This window comes from Heterodontus francisci, chromosome X (genome assembly GCF_036365525.1).
Source record: "Heterodontus francisci isolate sHetFra1 chromosome X, sHetFra1.hap1, whole genome shotgun sequence".
In the NCBI taxonomy this organism is placed as follows: domain Eukaryota; kingdom Metazoa; phylum Chordata; class Chondrichthyes; order Heterodontiformes; family Heterodontidae; genus Heterodontus; species Heterodontus francisci.
This window is the reverse complement of record NC_090421.1, coordinates 387,764-410,888: the sequence shown is the minus strand read 5'-3', so window position 1 is coordinate 410,888 and position 23,125 is coordinate 387,764. Positions and strand designations below refer to the sequence as shown.

Below are 23,125 nucleotides of genomic sequence, written 5' to 3'. Positions count from 1 at the left end.
GAAGGGGGAGAGAGAGAGGGAAGGGGAGAGAGAGAGGGAAGGGGGAGAGAGAGAGGGAAGGGGGAGAGAGAGAGGGAAGGGGGAGAGAGAGAGGGAAGGGGGAGAGAGAGAGGGAAGGGGGAGAGAGAGAGGGAAGGGGGAGAAAGAGAGGGAAGGGGAGAGAGAGAGGGAAGGGGGAGAAAGAGAGGGAAGGGGGAGAAAGAGAGGGAAGGGGGAGAAAGAGAGGGAAGGGGGAGAAAGAGAGGGAAGGGGGAGAAAGAGAGGGAAGGGGGAGAAAGAGAGAAGGGGAGAGAGAGAGAAGGGAAGAGAGGGAAGGAGCAGCGAGAGAGGAGAGAAGGGGGAGAGAGAAAGAGAGAGGGAAGGGGGAGAAAGAGAGAAGGGGAGAGAGAAGAGAGAGAGAGGGAAGGGGCAGCGAGAGAGGAGAGAGAGAGAAGGGGGAGGGAGGGGGAGGGCGAGGGCAGGGTGAGGGCGAGGGCAGGGGAGGGGAGGGCGAGGGAAGGGGGAGGGCGAGGGAAGGGCGAGGGAAGGGGGAGGGCGAGGGAAGGGCGAGGGCGAGGGAAGGGCGAGGGCGAGGGAAGGGGGAGGGAGAGGGAAGGGGGAGGGAGAGGGAAGGGGGAGGGAGAGGGAAGGGGGAGGGAGAGGGAAGGGGGAGGGAGAGGGAAGGGGGAGGGAGAGGGAAGGGGGAGGGAGAGGGAAGGGGGAGGGAGAGGGAAGGGGGAGAGAGAGAGAGAGAGAAGGGAAGAGAGAGAGGGTAGGGGGAGCGAGAGAGGGAAGGGAAGAGAGAGAGAGAAGGGGGGAGAGAGAGAGAGAGGGGGGGCAAGAGAGAGAGAGAGAGAGAGAGAGATCAGGAAGGGACCGAACAGAGGGATGAACACAAACGTCACGGGATTTATTTAAAGTAAGATTTATTGAGGATTCTCCGTTATCGGTTATTGTAAAAAAAATCTCGTGTTTCTATCCCACCCCCGTCCCCCCGCCGTCCAACCCTTCGCTGCCTTCCATCCAGACTCGAAACACCAGCGCGAAGCCGCGGGCCACGGGGTGTGGGAGGGTGGTCACGGGCACGGGACAGACACGCATTACAGTCGGGACAGACACGACGAAACAGCACGGCGGCCTGGGTTTCACATGGCGAAGAGAATGAGGAAGGCCACCATCAGGCAAAACAGACCCATCGCCTCCGAGAGGGCGAAGCCCAGGATGGCGTAAGAGAACAGCTGCTGCTTGAGAGAGGGGTTCCTGCAAAACGGAGCGGGGCGGGGGAGAGAGAGAGAGGAGCATTAAATGGTGCAAAGCACAGTATGAAATATACCACAGTTTGTATCGTCAGCCCCGTGACCGCTGCTCCCTCAGTACTGACCCTCCGACAGTGCGGCACTCCCTCAGTACTGACCCTCCGACAACGCGGCACTCCCTCAGTACTGACCCTCCGACAGTGCGGCACTCCCTCAGTACTGACTCTCCGACAGCGCGGCGCTCCCTCAGTACTGACCCTCCGACAGTGCGGGGCCCACTCAGTACTGACCCTCCGACAGCGCGGCGCTCCCTCAGTACTGACTCTCCGACAGTGCGGGGCCCACTCAGTACTGACCCTCCGGCAGTGCGGCGCTCCCTCAGTACTGACCCTCCGACAGTGCGGGGCTCCCTCAGTACTGACCCTCCGACAGTGCGGCACTCCCTCAGTACTGACCCTCCGACAGTGCGGCGCTCCCTCAGTACTGACCCTCCGACAGTGCGGCGCTCCCTCAGTACTGACTCTCCGACAGCGCGGCGCTCCCTCAGCACTGACCCTCCGACAGCGCGGCGCTCCCTCAGTACTGACCCTCCGACAGTGCGGCACTCCCTCAGTACTCTCCCTCCGACAGCGCGGCGCTCCCTCAGTACTGACCCTCCGACAGTGCGGCACTCCCTCAGTACTGACCCTCCGACAGCGCGGCGCTCCCTCAGTACTGACTCTCCGACAGTGCGGCACTCCCTCAGTACTGACTCTCCGACAGTGCGGCGCTCCCTCAGTACTGACTCTCCGACAGCGCGGGGCTCCCTCAGTACTGACCCTCCGACAGCGCGGCGCTCCCTCAGTACTGACTCTCCGACAGCGCGGGGCTCCCTCAGTACTGACCCTCCGACAGTGCGGGGCTCCCTCAGTACTGACCTTCCGACAGCGCGGCACTCCCTCAGTACTGACCCTCCGACAGTGAGGCGCTCCCTCAGTACTGACCCTCCGACAGTGCGGCGCTCCCTCAGTACTGACCCTCCGACAGTGCAGCGCTCCCTCAGTACTGACTCTCTGACAGTGCGGCACTCCCTCAGTACTGACCCTCCGACAGTGCGGCGCTCCCTCAGTACTGACCCTCCGAAGTGCGGAGCTCCCTCAGTACTCTTCCTCCGACAGCGCGGCGCTCCCTCAGCAGTGACCCTCCGACAGCGCGGCGCTCCCTCAGTACTGACCCTCCGACAGTGCAGGGCTCCCTCAGTACTGACCCTCCGACAGTGCAGCGCTCCCTCAGTACTGACCCTCCGACAGTGAGGCGCTCCCTCAGTACTGACCCTCCGACAGTGCGGCGCTCCCTCAGTACTGACCCTCCGACAGTGCGGCGCTCCCTCAGTACTGACCCTCCGACAGTGCGGCGCTCCCTCAGTACTGACCCTCCGACAGCGCGGCGCTCCCTCAGTACTGACCCTCCCTCAGTGCGGGGCTCCCTCAGTACTGACCCTCCCTCAGTGCGGGGCTCCCTCAGTACTGACCCTCCCTCAGTGCGGGGCTCCCTCTGTGCGGCGCTCCCTCAGTACTGACCCTCCGACAGTGCGGCGCTCCCTCAGTACTGACCCTCCGACAGCGCGGCGCTCCCTCAGTACTGACCCTCCCTCAGTGCGGGGCTCCCTCAGTACTGACCCTCCCTCAGTGCGGGGCTCCCTCAGTGCTGACCCTCCCTCAGTGCGGCACTCCCTCAGTACTGACACCGGGGAGTGTCAGCCTGGACTCTGAGCTTCAAGCCTGTGAAATGTGGCTCAAAGCCCACGATCTCCCAGCCCGGAGTTGGTGAGCCCCTCCCCCGTGTCCTCTTTGTCCCTCAGTCGAGGCCCAGGACAGACGGTCTGGTCAGTGTCCGAGGGCACAGGGGTCCCAATCCCGGAGAGACAACACGATGCACTCGCCTGGCGTAACCGATGATTAGACTGCCGAACACCGTGCCAATCCCAGCTCCCGATCCAGCCACTCCCACTGTGGCGGCCCCTGCCCCGATAAACTTGGCTGCGGTGTCGATATCCCGACTCAGGGAGCTGGTCTGGAACTCCCTGCGCATCACCGGGAGAGGGCAGGTGGCAGATCCTGCCGGAGCATTCTGTGTGGGGTGGGGGGGGAGGAGGAGAGAGAAAGGGGGGGGGGGGGGGAGGAGAGCGGGGGGGGGGGGAGGGAGTGAGTGAGTGGGGGGGGGGGAGAGGAAGTGAGTGAGTGGGGGGGGAGGGAGCAGCAAGAGAGAGGGGGGAGGGAGGGAGCAGCGAAGGGAGAGGGGGGAGGGAGGGAGCAGCGAAGGGAGAGGGGGGAGGGAGGGAGCGGGAGAGGGGGAGCGGGGGAGGGGGAGCGGGGGAGGGGGAGCGGGGGAGGGGGAGCGGGGGAGGGGAGAGGGGGAGGGGAGAGGGGGGGGAGAGGGGGGGGGAGAGGGGGGGGGAGAGGGGGAGGGGAGAGGGGGAGGGGAGAGGGGGAGGGGAGAGGGGGAGGGGAGAGGGGGAAGGGAGAGGGGGAAGGGAGAGGGGGAAGGGAGAGGGGGAAGGGAGAGGGGGAAGGGAGAGGGGGAAGGGAGAGGGGGAAGGGAGAGGGGGAAGGGAGAGGGGGAAGGGAGAGGGGGAAGGGAGAGGGGGAAGGGAGAGGGGGAAGGGAGAGGGGGGAGGGAGAGGGGGGAGGGAGAGGGGGGAGGGAGGGGAAGAGAGAGGGGGGAGGGAGGGGAAGAGAGAGGGGGGAGGGAGGGGAAGAGAGAGGGGGGAGGGAGGGGAAGAGAGAGGGGGGAGGGAGGGGAAGAGAGAGGGGGGAGGGAGGGGAAGAGAGAGGGGGGAGGGAGGGGAAGAGAGAGGGGGGAGGGAGGGGAAGAGAGAGGGGGGAGGGAGGGGAAGAGAGAGGGGGGAGGGAGGGGAAGAGAGAGGGGGGAGGGAGGGGAAGAGAGAGGGGGGAGGGAGGGGAAGAGAGAGGGGGGAGGGAGGGGAAGAGAGAGGGGGGAGGGAGGGGAAGAGAGAGGGGGGAGGGAGCAGGAAGAGAGAGGGGGGAGGGAGCAGGAAGAGAGAGGGGGGAGGGAGCAGGAAGAGAGAGGGGGGAGGGAGCAGGAAGAGAGAGGGGGGGAGGGAGGGGAAGAGAGAGGGGGGAGGGAGGGGAAGAGAGAGGGGGGAGGGAGGGGAAGAGAGAGGGGGGAGGGAGGGGAAGAGAGAGGGGGGAGGGAGGGGAAGAGAGAGGGGGGAGGGAGGGGAAGAGAGAGGGGGGAGGGAGCAGGAAGAGAGAGTGGGGAGGGAGCAGGAAGAGAGAGTGGGGAGGGAGCAGGAAGAGAGAGTGGGGAGGGAGCAGGAAGAGAGAGGGGGGAGGGAGCAGGAAGAGAGAGTGGGGAGGGAGCAGGAAGAGAGAGTGGGGAGGGAGCAGGAAGAGAGAGTGGGGAGGGAGCAGGAAGAGAGAGTGGGGAGGGAGCAGGAAGAGAGAGTGGGGAGGGAGCAGGAAGAGAGAGTGGGGAGGGAGCAGGAAGAGAGAGTGGGGAGGGAGCAGGAAGAGAGAGTGGGGAGGGAGCAGGAAGAGAGAGTGGGGAGGGAGCAGGAAGAGAGAGTGGGGAGGGAGCAGGAAGAGAGAGTGGGGAGGGAGCAGGAAGAGAGAGTGGGGAGGGAGCAGGAAGAGAGAGTGGGGAGGGAGCAGGAAGAGAGAGTGGGGAGGGAGCAGGAAGAGAGAGTGGGGAGGGAGCAGGAAGAGAGAGTGGGGAGGGAGCAGGAAGAGAGAGTGGGGAGGGAGCAGGAAGAGAGAGGGGGGAGGGAGGGGAAGAGAGAGGGGGGAGGGAGGGGAAGAGAGAGGGGGGAGGGAGGGGAAGAGAGAGGGGGGAGGGAGGGGAAGAGAGAGGGGGGAGGGAGGGGAAGAGAGAGTGGGGAGGGAGGGGAAGAGAGAGGAGGGAGGGAGGGGAAGAGAGAGGGGGTAGAGAAAAGTACAGGGAGAGGAAAGGATGAGACAGAGAAGACAATGAATCTAAAATTAGGCACATTCCGGCAAGTTTCAAGACCCTCAGTCCAGATCCGCAAATTCTTCATTGAAAAATAAAACAGGCGCAATTCCCTCTCGGAGCCCAGGACCGTTTCCCCGCTTCCATCAACGGGACACAGATCTGCCAGCGTGCAGGAGGTGGCTCTGCCTGCCTGACCCCCCACAGACAACTGGGGTTCACGGGACCGGGAGAATGTCACAAGGCAAATCGGCACCGGGGCACAAACCTGCAGACCACTAACCCAGCACCGAGGGGCACAGTCAGCCGCGAGCGAGGGAGAGAGAGAGACCAGCCGAGGTCAACCTTACCTGCAGGCTTCCGAGCTCAGGTCTGCTCAGCGAGGTGAGAGAGACTGGTCGGTACAGCAATCGGGAACTCGACCTCACCTGCAATAAAAAAAAAACGCACACAAACAACAGGTGAGGGAGACCCACAGAGTGCAAGCATGTTCCAGAACACATCCCGACCAGAGTCAGGGAGGGGACAGGTCTGTCAGTGTGTAACACTGGGGTACAGTACTGGTGGGGACAGGTCTGTCACTGTATAACACTGGGGTACAGTACTGGTGGGTACTGGTCTGTCACTGTATAACACTGGGGTTCAGTACTGGTGGGTACTGGTCTGTCACTGTATAACACTGGGGTACAGTACTGGTGGGGACAGGTCTGTCACTGTGTAACACTGGGGTACAGTACTGGTGGGGACAGGTCTGTCACTGTATAACACTGGGGTACAGTACTGGTGAGGACAGGTCTGTCGCTGTATAACACTGGGGTACAGTACTGGTGGGTACTGGTCTGTCACTGTATAACACTGGGGTACAGTACTGGTGGGGACGGGTCTGTCAGTGTATAACACTGGGGTACAGTACTGGTGGGGACGGGTCTATCGCTGTCTAACACTGGGGTACAGTACTGGTGGGGACAGGTCTGTCGTTGTATAACACTGGGGTACAGTACTGGTGGGGACGGGTCTGTCGCTGTATAACACTGGGGTACAGTACTGGTGGGGACAGGTCTGTTACTGTGTAACACTGGGGTACAGTACTGGTGGGGACAGGTCTGTCACTGTATAACACTGGGGTACAGTACTGGAGGGGACAGGTCTGTCACAGTATAACACTGGGGTCCAGTCCTGGTGGGGACAGGTCTGTCGGTGTGTAACAGTGGGGTACAGTACTGGTGGGGACAGGTCTGTCACTGTATAACACTGGAGTACAGTACTGGTGGGGACAGGTCTGTCACTGTATAACACTGGGGTACAGTACTGGTGGGGACAGGTCTGTCAGTGTGTAACACTGGGGTACAGTACTGGTGGGGACAGGTCTGTCACTGTATAACACTGGGGTACAGTACTGGTGGGGACAGGTCTGTCACTGTATAACACTGGGGTACGTTACTGGTGGGGACAGGTCTGTCACTGTATAACACTGGGGTACAGTACTGGTGGGGACAGGTCTGTCACTGTATAACACTGGGGTACAGTACTGGTGGGTGCAGGTCTGTCACTGTATAACACTGGGGTACAGAACTGGTGGGGACAGGTCTGTTAGTGTGTAACACTGGGGTACAGTACTGGTGGGGACAGGTCTGTCACTGTATAACACTGGGGTACGTTACTGGTGGGGACAGGTCTGTCACTGTATAACACTGGGGTACAGTACTGGTGGGGACAGGTCTGTCACTGTATAACACTGGGGTCCAGTCCTGGTGGGGACAGGTCTGTCGGTGTGTAACAGTGGGGTACAGTACTGGTGGGGACAGGTCTGTCACTGTATAACACTGGAGTACAGTACTGGTGGGGACAGGTCTGTCAGTGTGTAACACTGGGGTACAGTACTGGTGGGGACAGGTCTGTTAGTGTGTAACACAGGGGTACAGTACTGGTGGGGACAGGTCTGTCACTGTATAACACTGGGGTACAGTACTGGTGGGGACAGGTCTGTCAGTGTGTAACACTGGGGTACAGTACTGGTGGGGACAGGTCTGTCACTGTATAACACTGGGGTACAGTACTGGTGGGGACAGGTCTGTCACTGTATAACACTGGGGTACAGTACAGGTGGGGACAGGTCTGTCGCTGTATAACACTGGGGTACAGTACTGGAGGGGACAGGTCTGTCACTGAATAACACTGGGGTACAGTACTGGTGGGGACAGGTCTGTCACTGTATAACACTGGGGTACAGTACTGGTGGGGACAGGTCTGTTAGTGTGTAACACTGGGGTACAGTACTGGCGGGGCCAGGTCTGTCACTGTATAACACTGGGGTACAGTACTGGCGGGGACAGGTCTGTCACTGTATAACACTGGGGTACAGTACTGGCGGGGACAGGTCTGTCACTGTATAACACTGGGGTACAGTACTGGCGGGGACAGGTCTGTCACTGTATAACACTGGGGTACAGTACTGGCGGGGACAGGTCTGTCACTGTATAACACTGGGGTACAGTACTGGCGGGGACAGGTCTGTCACTGTATAACACTGGGGTACAGTACTGGTGGGTACAGGTCTGTCACTGTATAACACTGGGGTACAGTACGGGTGGGTACAGGTCTGTCGCTGTGTAACACTGGGGTACAGTGCTGGTGGGGACAGGTCTGTCACTGTATAACACTGGGGTACAGTACTGGTGGGGACAGGTCTGTCACTGTGTAACACTGGGGTACAGTACGGGTGGGTGAGGGTCTGTCACTGTATAACACTGGGGTACAGTACTGGTGGGGACAGGTCTGTCACTGTATAACACTGGGGTACAGTACGGGTGGGTGAGGGTCTGTCACTGTATAACACTGGGGTACAGTACTGGTGGGGACAGGTCTGTCACTGTATAACACTGGGGTACAGTACTGGTGGGTGAGGGTCTGTCACTGTATAACACTGGGGTACAGTACTGGAGGGGACAGGTCTGTCACTGTGTAACACTGGGGTACAGTACTGGTGGGGACAGGTCTGTCACTGTATAACACTGGGGTACAGTACTGGAGGGGACAGGTCTGTCACTGTATAACACTGGGGTACAGTACTGGTGGGGACAGGTCTGTCACTGTATAACACTGGGGTACAGTACTGGAGGGGACAGGTCTGTCACTGAATAACACTGGGGTACAGTACTGGTGGGGACAGGTCTGTCACTGTATAACACTGGGGTACAGTACTGGTGGGGACAGGTCTGTCACTGTATAACACTGGGGTACAGTACTAGTGGGGACAGGTCTGTCGCTGTATAACACTGGGGTACAGTACTGGAGGGGACAGGTCTGTCACTGTATAACACTGGGGTACAGTACTGGTGGGGACAGGTCTGTCACTGTATAACACTGGGGTACAGTACTGGTGGGGACAGGTCTGTCACTGTATAACACTGGGGTACAGTACGGGTGGGTACAGGTCTGTCACTGTATAACACTGGGGTACAGTACTGGTGGGGACAGGTCTGTCACTGTATAACACTGGGGTACAGTACTGGTGGGGACAGGTCTGTCACTGTATAACACTGGGGTACAGTACTGGTGGGGGACAGGCCTGTCACTGTATAACACTGGGGTACAGAACTGGAGGGGACAGGTCTGTCACTGTATAACACTGGGGTACAGTACTGGTGGGGACAGGTCTGTCACTGTATAACACTGGTGTACAGTACTGGAGGGGACAGGTCTGTCGCTGTATAACACTGAGGTACGGTACTGGTGGGGACAGGTCTGTCACTGTATAACACTGGGGTACAGTACTGGTGGGGACAGGTCTGTCACTGTATAACACTGGGGTACAGTACTGGAGGGGACAGGTCTGTCACTGTATAACACTGGGGTACAGTACTGGTGGGTGCAGGTCTGTCACTATAACACTGGGGTACAGTACTGGTGGGGACAGGTCTGTCACTGTATAACACTGGGGTACAGTACTGGAGGGGACAGGTCTGTCACTGTATAACACTGGGGTACAGACCTGGTGGGGACAGGTCTGTCACTGTATAACACTGGGGTACAGTACTGGAGGGGACAGGTCTGTCACTGTATAACACTGGGGTACAGTACTGGTGGGTACAGGTCTGTCACTGAATAACACTGGGGTACAGTACTGGTGGGGACAGGTCTGTCGCTGTATAACACTGGAGTACAGTACTGGTGGGGACAGGTCTGTCACTGTATAACACTGGGGTACAGTACTGGAGGGGACAGGTCTGTCACTGTATAACACTGGGGTACAGTACTGGTGGGGACAGGTCTGTCACTGTATAACACTGGGTACAGTACTGGTGGGGACAGGTCTGTCACTGTATAACACTGGGGTACAGTACTGGAGGGGACAGGTCTGTCACTGTATAACAGTAGCTAATTCCTTGACTATGGAGGATCACCCATCTCTCTCCACACTGACTCACGGGGGAAAAAACCGCAAATTTTAAAATTGGACATGGGAGATTTGAACTGATTTTGAAACAAAACCCAATGCAGTTTCCCCAGCAACATGTCATGCAACATCCGAGCTGCAGCCCAGCAAATGCACCGCTCCCTTCACTGACTTAATTATAAATTCCAAACTTTCAGACGAGCAATTCGGAGCCGACTTGAGAGGCTCCGGATGCCACTCTGCAAGCTTGCAGGTCATGCAAATCCCCGCCGGACTGACCTTAAACGCACCCCTTTCGCGTCCTTGCCTTTCCTGCAAGCAAATCCCCGCGCAACATTGCAGAGAAAATGCGCAATTTCTCTGCACGAGGTTGCAGATTTGGAGAGAGACAAAACGCAGTTTGCGAGCTTGCATTTGATGCTGATTCAAAACCGCCACTGCAATGCAGCCAACGCCTTTCTCGGCACCTGCGTGGTTGCATGAGGGGACCAAGTCCAGGTCTCCCTTCCTGTCTCTTCTTCCCCCACCTCCAAAACAAATCCGGCAGACTTGGCATTTAATGCAAACGCCCTGACCGTCATGCAGTAAACCCATCTCTCTCTCTCTCTCTGCACTGATTAATGGATGAATTGCACAGTTCCCAAATTGCAACTGACGGGTGCAAGTCTGCAGGTCGGAGCTGATTTTAAACGCGCCAGCTTGCAAAGGTGCATTTAATGCCAACGCAGAAGTCGTGCAGCAAATCCACCTCTCTCTCTCTCTCTCTGCACCGATGCACGACCGGAGAAATTGCACAATTCTCGAAATGCAATTCCTTCGTGCGAGGTTGCAGATTTGAAGGGAGACGGAGGTGCAACTGTCGCGCCAGTTCGCAAAGGTGCATTTAATGCCAACGCAGAAGTCGTGCAGCAAATCCATCTCTCTCTCTCTCTCTCTCTCCGTCTCTGCACCGATTCATTACCGGAGGAATTGCACAGTTCCCAAATTGCAACTGCTGGGTGCAAGTCTGCAGGTTGGATCTGATTTTAAATGCACCAGTTGCGTCAACTTGCAAAGGTGCATTTAATGCAAATACCAACACCCCTTCTCTCTGATTGCAATGCAATAAATGCATTGCCCTGCACCCCTCTGCCTGGTTGCATAAGGAGAGGGGGGGGGGCTAGGACAGGAATGCATCCCTCCCTTCTCTCTTACCAAAGCAGCAGGGCTGGACGCAAACTTGATGCAGGCGAACATGGCTTGAGAGGGCCGAGGCGCCAAAGCTCCAGCAGAGCTGGAAAAAAAAAATGTTCCCAAAAAAAAAAAAATTTTTTTTTTTTCAATGCCTGGAGAAGAAGGAGACAAAATGGAGGAAGGTGAGTTACACAGAGAAAGACACCCAGAAAGAAAATGACGATCATCGACTAAATAACACAGTTCCGAACCGAAATGGCGGCGCCAGAAACCGGCCCCGGCGCTTATCTTAAGAATCCGAGGGGTCCCGGAGCGAGCCCGGGGCTTTTAAGGGGCGGATGGGTGCGGATTGGCGGCGGCCCCCCTCTCCGTCGGCGGCCGCCATGACCAGGGACACTCACCCGGCAACAGGAAGAGGAGCTGGGGCGCGCCGCGCATGCGCAGGAGCCGCTCCTGCCCTCTTAAAGGGGCAGGCCTGACTGACTTTTCTCCTTTGCTCTCAAGAGGGAGCCCCCGCCCCCCTTTAAAGGCGCAGGCCTGCCCTCTCCGTTCTTTCTCCACTTTTCTCCTCTTTTTTTTCTCCACTTTTCTCCGGTTTTCTCCACTTTTTTCTCCCCTTTGCTCCAATTTTCTCCTATTTTCTCCACTTTTTCTCCGCTTTATTCCACTTTCCTCCTGTCGTCTCCACTTTTTTTCCTCTTTGCTCCACTTTTTTTCCCCTCTTTGCTCCACTTATCTCCTGTTTTCTCCACTTTTTCCTTCTCTTTGCTCCACTTTTCTCCTGTTTTCTCCAATTTTCTCCACTTTTGTTTCCTCTTTGCCCCACTTTTCTCCTGTTTTCTCTACTTTTTTCTCCTCTTTGCTCCACTTTTCTCCTGTTTTCTCCACTTTTCTCCTGTTTTCTCCACTATTCTCCACTTTCTTCTCCTCTTTGCCCCACTTTTCTCCTGTTTTCTCCACTTTTTTCTCCTCTTTGCCCCACTTTTCTCCTGTTTTCTCCACTTTTCTCCTGTTTTCTCCACTTTTGTTTCCTCTGCGCCACTTTTCTCCTGTTTTCTCCGCTTTTTTCTTCTCTTTGCCCCACTTTTCTCCTGTTTTCTCTACTTTTTTCTCCTCTTTGCTCCACTTTTCTCCTGTTTTCTCCACTTTTTTCTCCCCTTTGCCCCACTTTTCTCCTGTTTTATCTACTTTTTTCTCCACTTTTCTCCTGTTTTCTCCACTTCTCCTGTTTTCTCCACTATTCTCCACTTTCTTCTCCTCTGCCCCACTTTTCTTCTGTTTTCTCCACTTTTTTCTCCGCTTTGCTCCACTTTTCTCCTGTTTTCTCCACTTTTCTCCTGTTTTCTCCACTTTTTTCTCCTCTGCTCCACTTTTCTCCTGTATTCTCCACTATTCTCCACTTTTTTCTCCTCTTTGCTCCACTTTTCTCCTGTTTTCTCCACTTTTCTTCTGTTTTCTCCACTTTTTTCTCCCCTTTGCCCCACTTTTCTCCTGTTTTATCTACTTTTTTCTCCACTCTTCTCCTGTTTTCTCCACTTTTCCTGTTTTCTCCACTATTCTCCACTTTCTTCTCCTCTGCCCCACTTTTCTCCTGTTTTCTCTACTTTTTTCTCCGCTTTGCTCCACTTTTCTCCTGTTTTCTCCACTTTTCTCCTGTTTTCTCCACTTTTTTCTCCTTTTTGCTCCACTGTTCTCCTGTTTTCTCCACTATTCTCCACATTTTTCTCCTCTTTGCCCCACTTTTCTCCTGCTTTCTCCACTTTTTCCTCCTCTTTGCTCCACTTTTCTCCTGTTTTCTCCACTTTTCTCCTGTTTTCTCCACTATTCTCCATTTTTTTCTCCTCTTTGCCCCACTTTTCTCCTGCTTTCTCCACTTTTTCCTCCTCTTTGCTCCACTTTTCTCCTGTTTTCACCACTTTTCTTCTGTTTTCTCCACTTTTTTCTCCTCTTTGCTCCACTTTCCTCCTGTTTTCTTCACTTTTCTCCACCTTTCTCCTGTTTTTTCCATTTTTCTCCTGTTTTCTCCACTATTCTGCACTTTTTTCTCCTCTTTGCCCCACTTTTCTCCTGTTTTCTCCACTTTTCTCCTGTTTTCTCCACTTTTCTCCTGTTTTTTCCATTTTTCTCCTGTTTTCTCCACTATTCTCCACTGTTTTCTCCACTGCCCCACTTTTCTCCTGTTTTCTCCACTTTTTTCTCCTCTTTGCTCCACTTTTCTCCTGTTTTCTCCACTTTCTCCACTTTTCTCCTGTTTTTTTTCCATTTTTGCTCCTCTTTGCTCCACTTTTCTCCTGTTTTCTCCACTTTTCTCCACTTTTCTCCACCTGTTTTTTTCCATTTTTGCTCCTCTTTGCTCCACTTTTCTCCTGTTTTCTCCACTTTTCTCCTGTTTGCTCCACTTGTTTATCCTCTTTGCTCCACTTTTCACCAGTTTTCACTTTTTTCTCCTGTTTTCTCCACTTTTTCTCCTCTTTGCTCCACTTTTCTCCTGTTTTCTCCACTTTTTCTCCTTTTTGCCCCACATTTCTCCTGTTTTATCTACTTTTTTCTCCTCTTTGCTCCACTTTTCTCCTGTTTTCTCCACTTTTCCCCGTTTTCTCAACTTTTCTCCTGTTTTTTCAATTTTTCTCCTGTTTGCTCCACTATTCTCCACTGTTTTCTCCGCTTTGCCCCACTTTTCTCCTGTTTTCTCCACTTTTTTCTCCTCTGCTCCACTTTTCTCCTGTTTTCTCCACTTTTCTCCTGTTTTTTCCATTTTTCTCCTGTTTTCTCCACTATTCTCCACTGTCTTCTCCACTTTGCCCCACTTTTCTCCTGTTTTCTCCACTTTTTTCTCCTCTTTGCTCCACTTTTCTCCTGTTTTCTCCACTTTCTCCACTTTTCTCCTGTTTTTTTTCCATTTTTGCTCCTCTTTGCTCCACTTTTCTCCTGTTTTCTCCACTTTTCTCCACTTTTCTCCACCTGTTTTTTTCCATTTTTGCTCCTCTTTGCTCCACTTTTCTCCTGTTTTCTCCACTTTTCTCCTGTTTGCTCCACTTGTTTATCCTCTTTGCTCCACTTTTCACCAGTTTTCACTTTTTTCTCCTGTTTTCTCCACTTTTTCTCCTCTTTGCTCCACTTTTCTCCTGTTTTCTCCACTTTTTTCTCCTCTTTGCCCCACATTTCTCCTGTTTTATCTACTTTTTTCTCCTCTTTGCTCCACTTTTCTCCTGTTTTCTCCACTTTTCCCCTGTTTTCTCAACTTTTCTCCTGTTTTTTCAATTTTTCTCCTGTTTTCTCCACTATTCTCCACTGTTTTCTCCGCTTTGCCCCACTTTTCTCCTGTTTTCTCCACTTTTTTCTCCTCTTTGCTCCACTTTTCTCCTGTTTTCTCCACTTTTCTCCTGTTTTTTTCCATTTTTGTTCCTCTTTGCTCCACTTTTCTCCTGTTTTCTCCACTTTTCTCCACTTTTCTCCACTTTTCTCCACTTTTCTCCTGTTTTTTTCCATTTTTGCTCCTCTTTGCTCCACTTTTCTCCTGTTTTCTCCACTTTTCTTCTGTTTTCTCCACTTTTCTTCTGTTTTCTCCACATTTTTCTACTCTTTGCCCCACATTTCTCCTGTTTTATCTACTTTTTTCTCCTCTTTGCCCCACTTTTCTCCTGTTTTCTCCACTTTTTTCTTTTCTTTGCCCCACTTTTCTCCTGTTTTCTCTACTTTTTGCTCCTCTTTGCTCCACTTTTCTCCTGTTTTCTCCACTTTTCTCCTGTTTGCTCCACTTGTTTATCCTCTTTGCTCCACTTTTCACCAGTTTTCTCCACTTTTTTCTCCTGTTTTCTCCACATTTTTCTCCTCTTTGCTCCACTTTTCTGTTTTCTCCACTTTTTTCTCCTTTTTGCCCCACATTTCTCCTGTTTTATCTACTTTTTTCTCCTCTTTGCTCCACTTTTCTCCTGTTTTCTCCACTATTCTCCACTTTCTTCTCCTCTGCCCCACTTTTCTCCTGTTTTCTCCACTTTTCTTCTGTTTTCTCCACATTTTTTCCACTTTGCTCCACTTTTCTCCTGTTTTCTCCACTTTTCTCCTGTTTTCTCCACTTTTCTGTTTTTTCCATTTTTCTCATGTTTTCTCCACTATTCTCCTGTTTTCTCCATTTTTCTCCTGTTTTCTCCACTTTGCTCCACTTTTCTCCTGTTTTCTCCACTTTTCCTGTTTTCTCCATTTTTCTCCTGTTTTCTCCGCTTTGCCCCACTTTTCTCCTGTTTTCTCCACTTTTTTCCCCTCTTTGCTCCACTTTTCTCCTGTTTTCTCCACTTTTCTCCACTTTTCTCCTGTTTTTTTCCATTTTTGCTCCTCTTTGCTCCACTTTTCTCCTGTTTTCTCCACTTTTCTCCACTTTTCTCCACTTTTCTCCACTTTTCTCCACCTTTCTCCTGTTTTTTTTCCATTTTTGCTCCTCTGCTCCACTTTTCTCCACTTTTCTTCTGTTTTCTCCACTTTTCTGTTTTCTCCACATTTTTCTCCTCTTTGCCCCACATTTCTCCTGTTTTATCTACTTTTTTCTCCTCTTTGCCCCACTTTTCTCCTGTTTTCTCCACTTTTTTCTTTTCTTTGCCCCACTTTTCTCCTGTTTTCTCTACTTTTTGCTCCTCTTTGCTCCACTTTTCTCCTGTTTTCTCCACTTTTCTCCTGTTTGCTCCACTTGTTTATCCTCTGCTCCACTTTTCACCAGTTTTATCTACTTTTTTCTCCTCTTTGCCCCACATTTCTCCTGTTTTCTCCACTTTTCTCCTGTTTTCTCCACTATTCACTTTCTTCTCCTCTTTGCCCCACTTTTCTCCTGTTTTCTCCACTTTTCTTCTGTTTTCTCCACTTTTTTCTCCACTTTGCTCCACTTTTCTCCTGTTTTCTCCACTTTTCTCCTGTTTTCTCCACTTTTCTCCTGTTTTCTCCACTTTTCTCCTGTTTTCTCCACTTTTCTCCTGTTTTTTCCATTTTTCTCCTGTTTTCTCCACTATTCTCCACTGTTTTCTCCGCTTTGCCCCACTTTTCTCCTGTTTTCTTCACTTTTTTCTCCTCTTTGCTCCACTTTTCTCCTGTTTTCTCCACTTTTCTCCACTTTTCTCCTGTTTTTTCCATTTTTGCTCCTCTTTGCTCCACGTTTCTCCTGTTTTCTCCACTTCTCCACCTTTCCTGTTTTTTCCCATTTTTGCTCCTCTTTGCTCCACTTTTCTCCTGTTTTCTCCACTTTTCTCCTGTTTGCTCCACTTGTTTATCCTCTTTGCTCCACTTTTCACCAGTTTTCTCCACTTTTTTCTCCTGTTTTCTCCACTTTTTTCTCCTCTTTGCTCCAGTTTTCTCCTGTTTTCTCCAATTTTTTCTCCTCTGCCCCACATTTTTCCTGTTTTATCTACTTTTTTCTCCTCTGCTCCACTTTTCTCCTGTTTTCTCCACTTTTCTCCTGTTTTCTCCACTATTCTCCACTTTTCTCCTGTTTTCTCCACTTTTCTCCTGTTTTTTCCATTTTTCTCCTGTTTTCTCCACTATTCTCCACTTTTTTCTCCTCTTTGCCCCACTTTTCTCCTGTTTTCTCCACTTTTTTCTCCTCTTTGCTCCACTTTTCTCCTGTTTTCTCCACTTTTCTCCTGTTTTCTCCACTTTTCTCCTGTTTTTTTCCATTTTTTCTCCTCTTTGCTCCACTTTTCTCCTGTTTTCTCCACTTTTCTCCACTTTGCTCCACTTGTTTATCCGCTGCTCCACTTTTCTCCTGTTTTCTCCACTTTTTTCTCCTGTTTTCTGCACTTTTTTCTCCTCTTTGCTCCACTTTTCTCCTGTTTTCTCCATTTTTTTCTCCTCTTTGCCCCACATTTCTCCTGTTTTATCTACTTTTTTCTACTCTTTGCTCCACTATTCTGTTTTCTCCACTTTTCTCCTGTTTTCTCCACTATTCTCCACTTTCTTCTCCTCTTTGCCCCACTTTTCTCCTGTTTTCTCCACTTTTTTCTCCTCTTTGCTCCATTTTTCTCCTGTTTTCTCCACTTTTCTGTTTTCTCCACTTTTTTCTCCCATTTGCTCCACTTTTCTCCACTTTTCTCCTGTTTTCTCCATTGTTCTCCACTTTTTTCTCCTCTTTGCCCAACTTTTCTCCTGTTTTCTCCACTTTTTCCTCCTCTTTGCTCCACTTTTCTCCTGTTTTCTCCACTTTTCTTCTGTTTTCTCCACTTTTTTCTCCTCTGCTCCACTTTTCTCCTGTTTTCTCCACTTTTTTCTCCTCCTTGCCCCACATTTCTCCTGTTTTCTCCACTTTTCTCCTGTTTTCTCCACTTTTCCCCTGTTTTCTCCACTTTTCTCCTGTTTTTTCCATTTTTCTCCTGTTTTCTCCACTATTCTCCACTGTTTTCTCCGCTTTGCCCTACTTTTCTCCTGTTTTCTCCACTTTTCTCCACTTTTCTCCTGTTTTTTTCCATTTTTGCTCCTCTTTGCTCCACTTTTCTCCTGTTTTCTCCACTTTTCTCCTGTTTGCTCCACTTGTTTATCCTCTTTGCTCCACTTTTCACCAGTTTTCTCCACTTTTTTCTCCTGTTTTCTCCACTTTTTTCTCCTCTTTGCTCCACTTTTCTCCTGTTTTCTCCACTTTTTTCTCCTCTTTGCACCACATTTCTCCTGTTTTATCTACTTTTTCCTCCTCTTTGCTCCACTTTTCTCCTGTTTTCTCCACTTTTCTCCACTTTCTTCTCCTCTGCCCCACTTTTCTCCTGTTTTCTCCACTTTTTTCTCCGCTTTGCTCCACTTTACTCCACTTTTCTCCTGTTTTCTCCATTATTCTCCACTTTTTTCTCTTTGCCCCACTTTTCTCCTGCTTTCTCCACTTTTTCCTCCTCTTTGCTCCACTTTTCTCCTGTTTTCTCCACTTTTCTTCTGTTTTCTCCACTTTTCTGTTTTCTCCACTTTTTTCTCCTCTTTGCTCCACTTTTCTCCTGTTTTCTCCACATTTTTCTCCTCTTTGCCCCACATTTCTCCTGTTTTATCTACTTTTTTCTCCTCTTTGCCCCACTTTTCTCCAATTTTCTCCTGTTTTCTCCACTATTCTCCACTTTCTTCTCCTCTTTGCCCCACTTTTCTCCTGTTTTCTCCACTTTCTTCTCCTCTTTGCCTCACTTTTCTCCTGTTTTCTCCACTTTTTTCTTTTCTTTGCCCCACTTTTCTCCTGTTTTCTCTACTTTTTTCTCCTCTTTGCTCCACTTTTCTCCTGTTTTCTCCACTTTTCTCCTGTTTGCTCCACTTTCTTCTCCTCTGCTCCACTTTTCTCCTGTTTTCTCCACTTTTTTCTCCTCTTTGCCCCACCTTTCTCCTGTTTTATCTACTTTTTTCTCCTTTTTGCTCCTCTTTTCTCCACTTTTTCCTCCTCTTTGCTCCACTTTTCTCCTGTTTTCTCCACTTTTCTTCTGTTTTCTCCACTTTTCTTCTGTTTTCTCCACTTTTTTCTCCTCTTTGCTCCACTTTTCTCCTGTTTTCTCCACTTTTCTCCTGTTTGCTCCACTTGTTTATCCTCTTTGCTCCACTTTTCTCCTGTTTTCTCCACTTTTTTCTCCTCTTTGCTCCACTTTTCTCCACTTTTCTCCTGTTTTCTCCACTTTTCTCCTGTTTTCCACTTTTTTCTCCTGTTTTCTCCACTTTTCTCCTCTTTGCTCCACTTTTCTCCACTTTTCTCCTGTTTTCTCCATTATTCTCCACTTTTTTCTCCTCTTTGCTCCACTTTTCTCCTGTTTTCTCCACTTTTTCCTCCTCTTTGCTCCACTTTTCTCCACTTTTCTCCACTTTTCTTCTGTTTTCTCCACTTTTTTCTCCTCTTTGCTCCACTTTTCTCCTGTTTTCTCCACTTTTTTCTCCTCCTTGCCCCACATTTCTCCTGTTTTTACTTTTTTCTCCTCTTTGCTCCACTTTTCTCCTGTTTTCTCCACTATTCTCCAATTTCTTCTCCTCTTTGCCCCACTTTTCTCCTGTTTTCTCCACTTTCCTCTTCTCTTTGCCTCACTTTTCTCCTGTTTTCTCCACTTTTATCTTTTCTTTGCCCCACTTTTCTCCTGTTTTCTCTACTTGTTTCTCCTCTTTGCTCCACTTTTCTCCTGTTTTCCTCCACTTTTCTCCTGTTTCCTCCACTTTTCTCCTGTTTCCTCCACTTTTCTCCTGTTTTCTCCACTTTTCTCCTGCTTTCTCCACTTTTCTCCTGTTTTCTCCACTTGTTTCTCCTGTTTTCTCCAATTTTCTCCTATTTTCTCCACTTTTTTCTCCTCTGCTCCACTTTTTTCTCCTGTATTCTCCACTTTTTCCTCCTCTGCTCCACTTTTCTCCTGTTTTCTCCACTTTTCACCTTTCTCCACTTTTATCCTTTCTCCTGTTTCCTCCATTTTTCTCCTGTTTCCTCCACTTTTCTCCTGTTTTCTCCACTTTTCTCCTGTTTTCTCCACTTTTCTCCTGTTTTCTCCACTTGTTTCTCCTGTTTTCTCCAATTTTCTCCTGTATTCTCCACTTTTTCCTCCTCTGCTCCACTTTTCTCCTGTTTTCCTCCACTTTTCTCCTGTTTCCTCCACTTTTCTCCTGTTTCCTCCACTTTTCTCCTGTTTCCTCCACTTTTCTCCTGTTTTCTCCACTTTTTCCTCCTCTTTGCTCCACTTTTCTGTTTTCTCCACTTGTTTTCTCCACTTTTCCCCTGTTTCCTCCACTTTTTTCTCCTCTTTGCTCCACTTTTCTCCTGTTTTCTCCACTTGTTTTCTCCACTTTTCCCCTGTTTCCTCCACTTTTTTCTCCTCTGCTCCACTTTTTTCTCCTGTATTCTTCACTTTTTCCTCCTCTGCTCCACTTTTCTCCTGTTTTCTCCACTTTTCACCTTTCTCCACTTTTATCCTTTCTCCTGTTTCCTCCACTTTTCTCCTGTTTCCTCCACTTTTCTCCTGTTTTCTCCACTTTTCTCCTGTTTTCTCCACTTTTCTCCTGTTTTCTCCACTTGTTTCTCCTGTTTTCTCCAATTTTCTCCTGTTTTCTCCACTTTTTTCTCCTCTGCTCCACTTTTTTCTCCTGTATTCTCCACTTTTTCCTCCTCTGCTCCACTTTTCTCCTGTTTTCCTCCACTTTTCTCCTGTTTCCTCCACTTTTCTCCTGTTTCCTCCACTTTTCTCCTGTTTCCTCCACTTTTCTTCTGTTTTCTCCACTTTTCTCCTGTTTTCTCCACTTGTTTCTCCTGTTTTCTTCAATTTTCTCCTGTTTTCTCCACTTTTTTCTCCTCTGCTCCACTTTTTTCTCCTGTATTCACTTTTTCCTCCTCTGCTCCACTTTTCTCCTGTTTTCTCCACTTTTCACCTTGCTCCACTTTTATCCTTTCTCCACTTCTTTCTCCTCTGCTCCACTTTTCTCCTGTTTTCTCCACTTTTCTCCTGTTTTCTTCACTTTTTTCTCCTGTTTTCTCCACTTTTCTCCTGTTTTCTTCACTTTTCTCCTGTTTTCTCCACTTTTTTCTCCTGTTTTCTCCACTTCTCACCTGTTTTCTCCACTTTTATCCTGTTTCTCCACTTTTTTCTCCTCTGCTCCACTTTTCTGTTTTCTCCACTTTTCTCCTGTTTTCCACTTTTTTCTCGTTTTCTCCACTTTTTTGTTTTCTACACTTTTTTCTCCTCTTTGCTCCACTTTTTTCTCCTCTTTTCTCCACTTTTCTCCACTTTGCTCCACTTTTCTCTTGTTTTCTGCACTTTTCTCCTGTTTTCTCCACTTTTCTGTTTTCTACACTTTTTTCTCCTCTTTGCTCCACTTTTTTCTCCTGTTTTCTCCACTTTTCTCCACTTTGCTCCACTTTTCTCCTGTTTTCTCCACTTTTTCCTCCTCTTTGCTCCACTTTTCTCCTGTTTTCTCCACTTTTTCCTCCTCTTTGCTCCACTTTTCTCCTGTTTTCTCCACTTGTTTTCTCCACTTTTCCCCTGTTTCCTCCACTTTTTTCTCCTCTTTGCTCCACTTTTCTCCTGTTTTCTCCACTTTTCTGTTTTCTCCACTTTTCCTGTTTTCTCCACTTTTCTCCTGTTTTCTCCACTTTGTTCTCCTCTTTGCTCCATTTTTCTCCTCTTTGCTCCACTTTTCTCCTGCTTTCTCCACTTTTTTCTCCTGCTTTCTCCAATTTTTTCTCCTCTTTGGAGTGCGGGAGCGCCGCACTGTCGGAGGGTCAGTGCCGAGGGAGCGCCGTGCTGTCGGTCAGTACTGAGGGAGTGCAGCACTGTCGGAGGGTCAGTGCCGAGGGAGCTGATGGGCTGAATGGCCTTGTTCCGTAGACTCACAGTGATGGCATCTAAGTATCTCCCAAGGTTTTTTGCCGGGTTCTCCTTCCACCCTGCTGCTTCGTATCGGCCTCTGGTGGGGGAGATGGGCGCAGCGGAGATTCCCCCAGAACGACCCTGGGGCTGAGAGGGTTAAATCTCGAGGAGTGGGTGTCGCGCAGACTGGGCTCGTGTTCCCCTCGAGTGTGGAGGATTAAGGGGAGGTGATCTTTTCGAGGGGTTTAAGATAAAGGGTTCGATAGGGTCGATAGAGTGAAACTGTTTCCTCTGGTGTGAGGAGGGGGTGAGTCTGGAGCAAGTGTGGGGGGGGGGGTGCAGAACCTGTAAATTCGAGCCAGGGTCCATTCAGGGGGTGATTGTCAGGAAGCACATCTTCACACAGAGAAGGGGGAGTGGAAATCTGGAACTCTCTCCCCCCCTGATAAAAGCTGTCGAGGCCGGGGGTCAGTTGGAAATTTCAACACTGGGATCGGGTGAAGGGTAACGGGGGTTATGATGGAGCGAAGGTGCAGATCAGGCATTACTGGGGACAGTGTAGAGGGAGCTTTACTCTGTATCTAACCCCCCGTACTGTACCTGTCCTGGGGAGTGTTTGATGGGGGACAGTGTAGAGGGAGCTTTACTCTGTATCTAACCCCCCGTACTGTACCTGTCCTGGGAGTGTTTGATGGGGGACAGTGTAGAGGGAGCTTTACTCTGTATCTAACCCCCCGTGCTGTACCTGTCCTGGGAGTGTTTGATGGGGGACAGTGTAGAGGGAGCTTTACTCTGTATCTAACCCCCCGTACTGTACCTGTCCTGGGGAGTGTTTGATGGGGGACAGTGTAGAGGGAGCTTTACTCTGTATCTAACCCCCGTACTGTACCTGTCCTGGGAGTGTTTGATGGGGGACAGTGTAGAGGGAGCTTTACTCTGTATCTAACCCCCCGTGCTGTACCTGTCCTGGGAGTGTTTGATGGGGGACAGTGTAGAGGGAGCTTTACTCTGTATCTAACACCCGTGCTGTACCTGTCCTGGGGAGTGTTTGATGTGGGACAGTGTAGCGGGAGCTTTACTCTGTATCTAACCCCCGTGCTGTACCTGTCCCTGGGAGTGTTTGATGGAGACCAGGGTATGCAGGTCTCCTCACCTCTAACATCTAAACACCCACGGTCACTGAGAAGCGTTTGGGACGGCAGTCGTTTCTCCTGGGTGGGGGCGACCCAGCTGCCTGCAGCGCGGGATGGGTTAAAATCGATGTTGCCTGCTCACGGCTTTCCTCCCTGTAGATGGCGATGTAGGTTAGCGTTCGGATTCCTTCTGAGAACATTGATTCCAAATTTTACCCTTTTCGCTTTCGGATTTTGACTGCAGAGGACTCCCCGCTCCGCAGCAGGGACAGGGGTCCCTGTCCTGTCCCACCACACGACCCCCACTAACTATCTCTTTCAATTAATCCCTCCCCGGCCTCCAATCTCTGTCGCCTCCTCCTGCAACCCTCTGGAATCTCCGGGCTACCCCCATCCACCACCGCCAGTCCCCACAGAGCGACCTCTCTGAGTAAACAGGAGGTCCCGGAGAAGCAGCGACGATTTCTCAGAGACAGGGCGAGACGGCAGTTTTCTCAAGCTACGGCACGTCCCACTGCACTCCCACCGTTCAGTCATAAGGACATGTGTTCAAAAAAAAAAACTCCTCACACCCGGGGCTTAACCCCACAATTCAGGCTGACACTCCCGGTGCCAGTACTGAGGGAGCGCCGCACTGTCGGAGGGCCAGTACTGAGGCAGTGCCGCACTGCCGGAGGGTCAGTACTGAGGGAGCACCGCACTGTCGGAGGGCCAGTACTGAGGGAGTGCCGCACTGTCGGAGGGTCAGTACTGAGGGAGCGCCGCACTGTCGGAGGGTCAGTACTGAGGGAGCGCCGCACTGTCGGAGGGTCAGTACTGAGGGAGCGCCGCGCTGTCGGAGGGTCAGTGCTGAGGGAGCGCCGCACTGTCGGAGGGTCAGTACTGAGGGAGCGCCGCGCTGTCGGAGGGTCAGTACTGAGGGAGCGCCCCACTGTCGGAGGGTCAGTACTGAGGGAGCGCCCCACT

At 51.0% G+C, this 23,125-nt stretch overlaps 3 protein-coding genes across 4 annotated transcripts; all 3 read right to left on the bottom strand.

Annotated features, from left to right (window-relative positions):
- Window positions 1-888: 888 nt before the first annotated feature.
- Window positions 889-11,205, bottom strand: LOC137358730 (ATP synthase F(0) complex subunit C2, mitochondrial-like). 2 transcript variants are annotated; one of them, XM_068025002.1, is made up of 5 exons: window positions 11,154-11,205; window positions 10,774-10,904; window positions 5,534-5,611; window positions 3,157-3,344; window positions 889-1,239 (listed from the first exon to the last, which is right to left on the bottom strand). In XM_068025002.1, the coding sequence occupies exons 1-5, from the start codon at window positions 11,188-11,190 to the stop codon at window positions 1,125-1,127; spliced, it is 549 nt and encodes a 182-aa protein (XP_067881103.1). In that variant the 5' UTR covers window positions 11,191-11,205; the 3' UTR covers window positions 889-1,124. The 2 variants fall into 2 exon arrangements, with proteins under 2 accessions (XP_067881103.1, XP_067881104.1); XM_068025003.1 differs by lacking the exon at window positions 11,154-11,205 and adding an exon at window positions 11,004-11,147.
- A 279-nt stretch (window positions 11,206-11,484) lies between these two features.
- On the bottom strand, window positions 11,485-13,507 carry LOC137358566 (golgin subfamily A member 6-like protein 22). Its single transcript, XM_068024555.1, has 3 exons — window positions 13,191-13,507; window positions 12,357-12,747; window positions 11,485-12,129 (listed from the first exon to the last, which is right to left on the bottom strand). Exons 1-3 carry the CDS (start codon window positions 13,505-13,507, stop codon window positions 11,485-11,487), a joined length of 1,353 nt encoding a protein of 450 aa, XP_067880656.1.
- A 3,413-nt stretch (window positions 13,508-16,920) lies between these two features.
- On the bottom strand, window positions 16,921-22,359 carry LOC137358565 (golgin subfamily A member 6-like protein 22; the record flags this gene model as incomplete). Its single annotated transcript, XM_068024554.1, has 10 exons — window positions 22,201-22,359; window positions 20,391-21,173; window positions 20,238-20,342; window positions 20,116-20,196; window positions 19,619-20,031; window positions 19,180-19,565; window positions 19,076-19,111; window positions 18,932-18,955; window positions 18,145-18,344; window positions 16,921-17,376 (listed from the first exon to the last, which is right to left on the bottom strand). Coding segments are annotated over exons 1-10 (2,643 nt in total), but the record flags the coding sequence as incomplete, so codon positions are not given.
- Window positions 22,360-23,125: the final 766 nt, after the last annotated feature.

What these genes read in the sequence shown, in the direction of transcription:
- LOC137358730 (XM_068025002.1), bottom strand. Translation starts at nt 11,190, where the DNA reads ATGCGCGGCGCGCCCCAGCTCCTCTTCCTGTTGCCGG. An exon ending in GCTCCTCTTCCTGTTGCCGG is followed by an intron (nt 10,905 to 11,153) that starts GTGAGTGTCCCT and finishes CTTCTTCTCCAG; the next exon opens with GCATTGAAAAAAAAAAAATT. An exon ending in CTGAGCTCGGAAGCCTGCAG is followed by an intron (nt 3,345 to 5,533) that starts GTAAGGTTGACC and finishes CACCCCACACAG; the next exon opens with AATGCTCCGGCAGGATCTGC.
- LOC137358566 (XM_068024555.1), bottom strand. Translation starts at nt 13,507, where the DNA reads ATGGAAAAAACAGGAGAAAAGTGGAGAAAACAGGAGAAAAGTGGAGCA. An exon ending in GGAGAAAACAGGAGAAAAAA is followed by an intron (nt 12,748 to 13,190) that starts GTGAAAACTGGT and finishes TGGAAAAAACAG; the next exon opens with GAGAAAGGTGGAGAAAAGTG. An exon ending in GGAGCAAAGCGGAGAAAAAA is followed by an intron (nt 12,130 to 12,356) that starts GTAGAGAAAACA and finishes TGGAGAATACAG; the next exon opens with GAGAAAAGTGGAGCAGAGGA.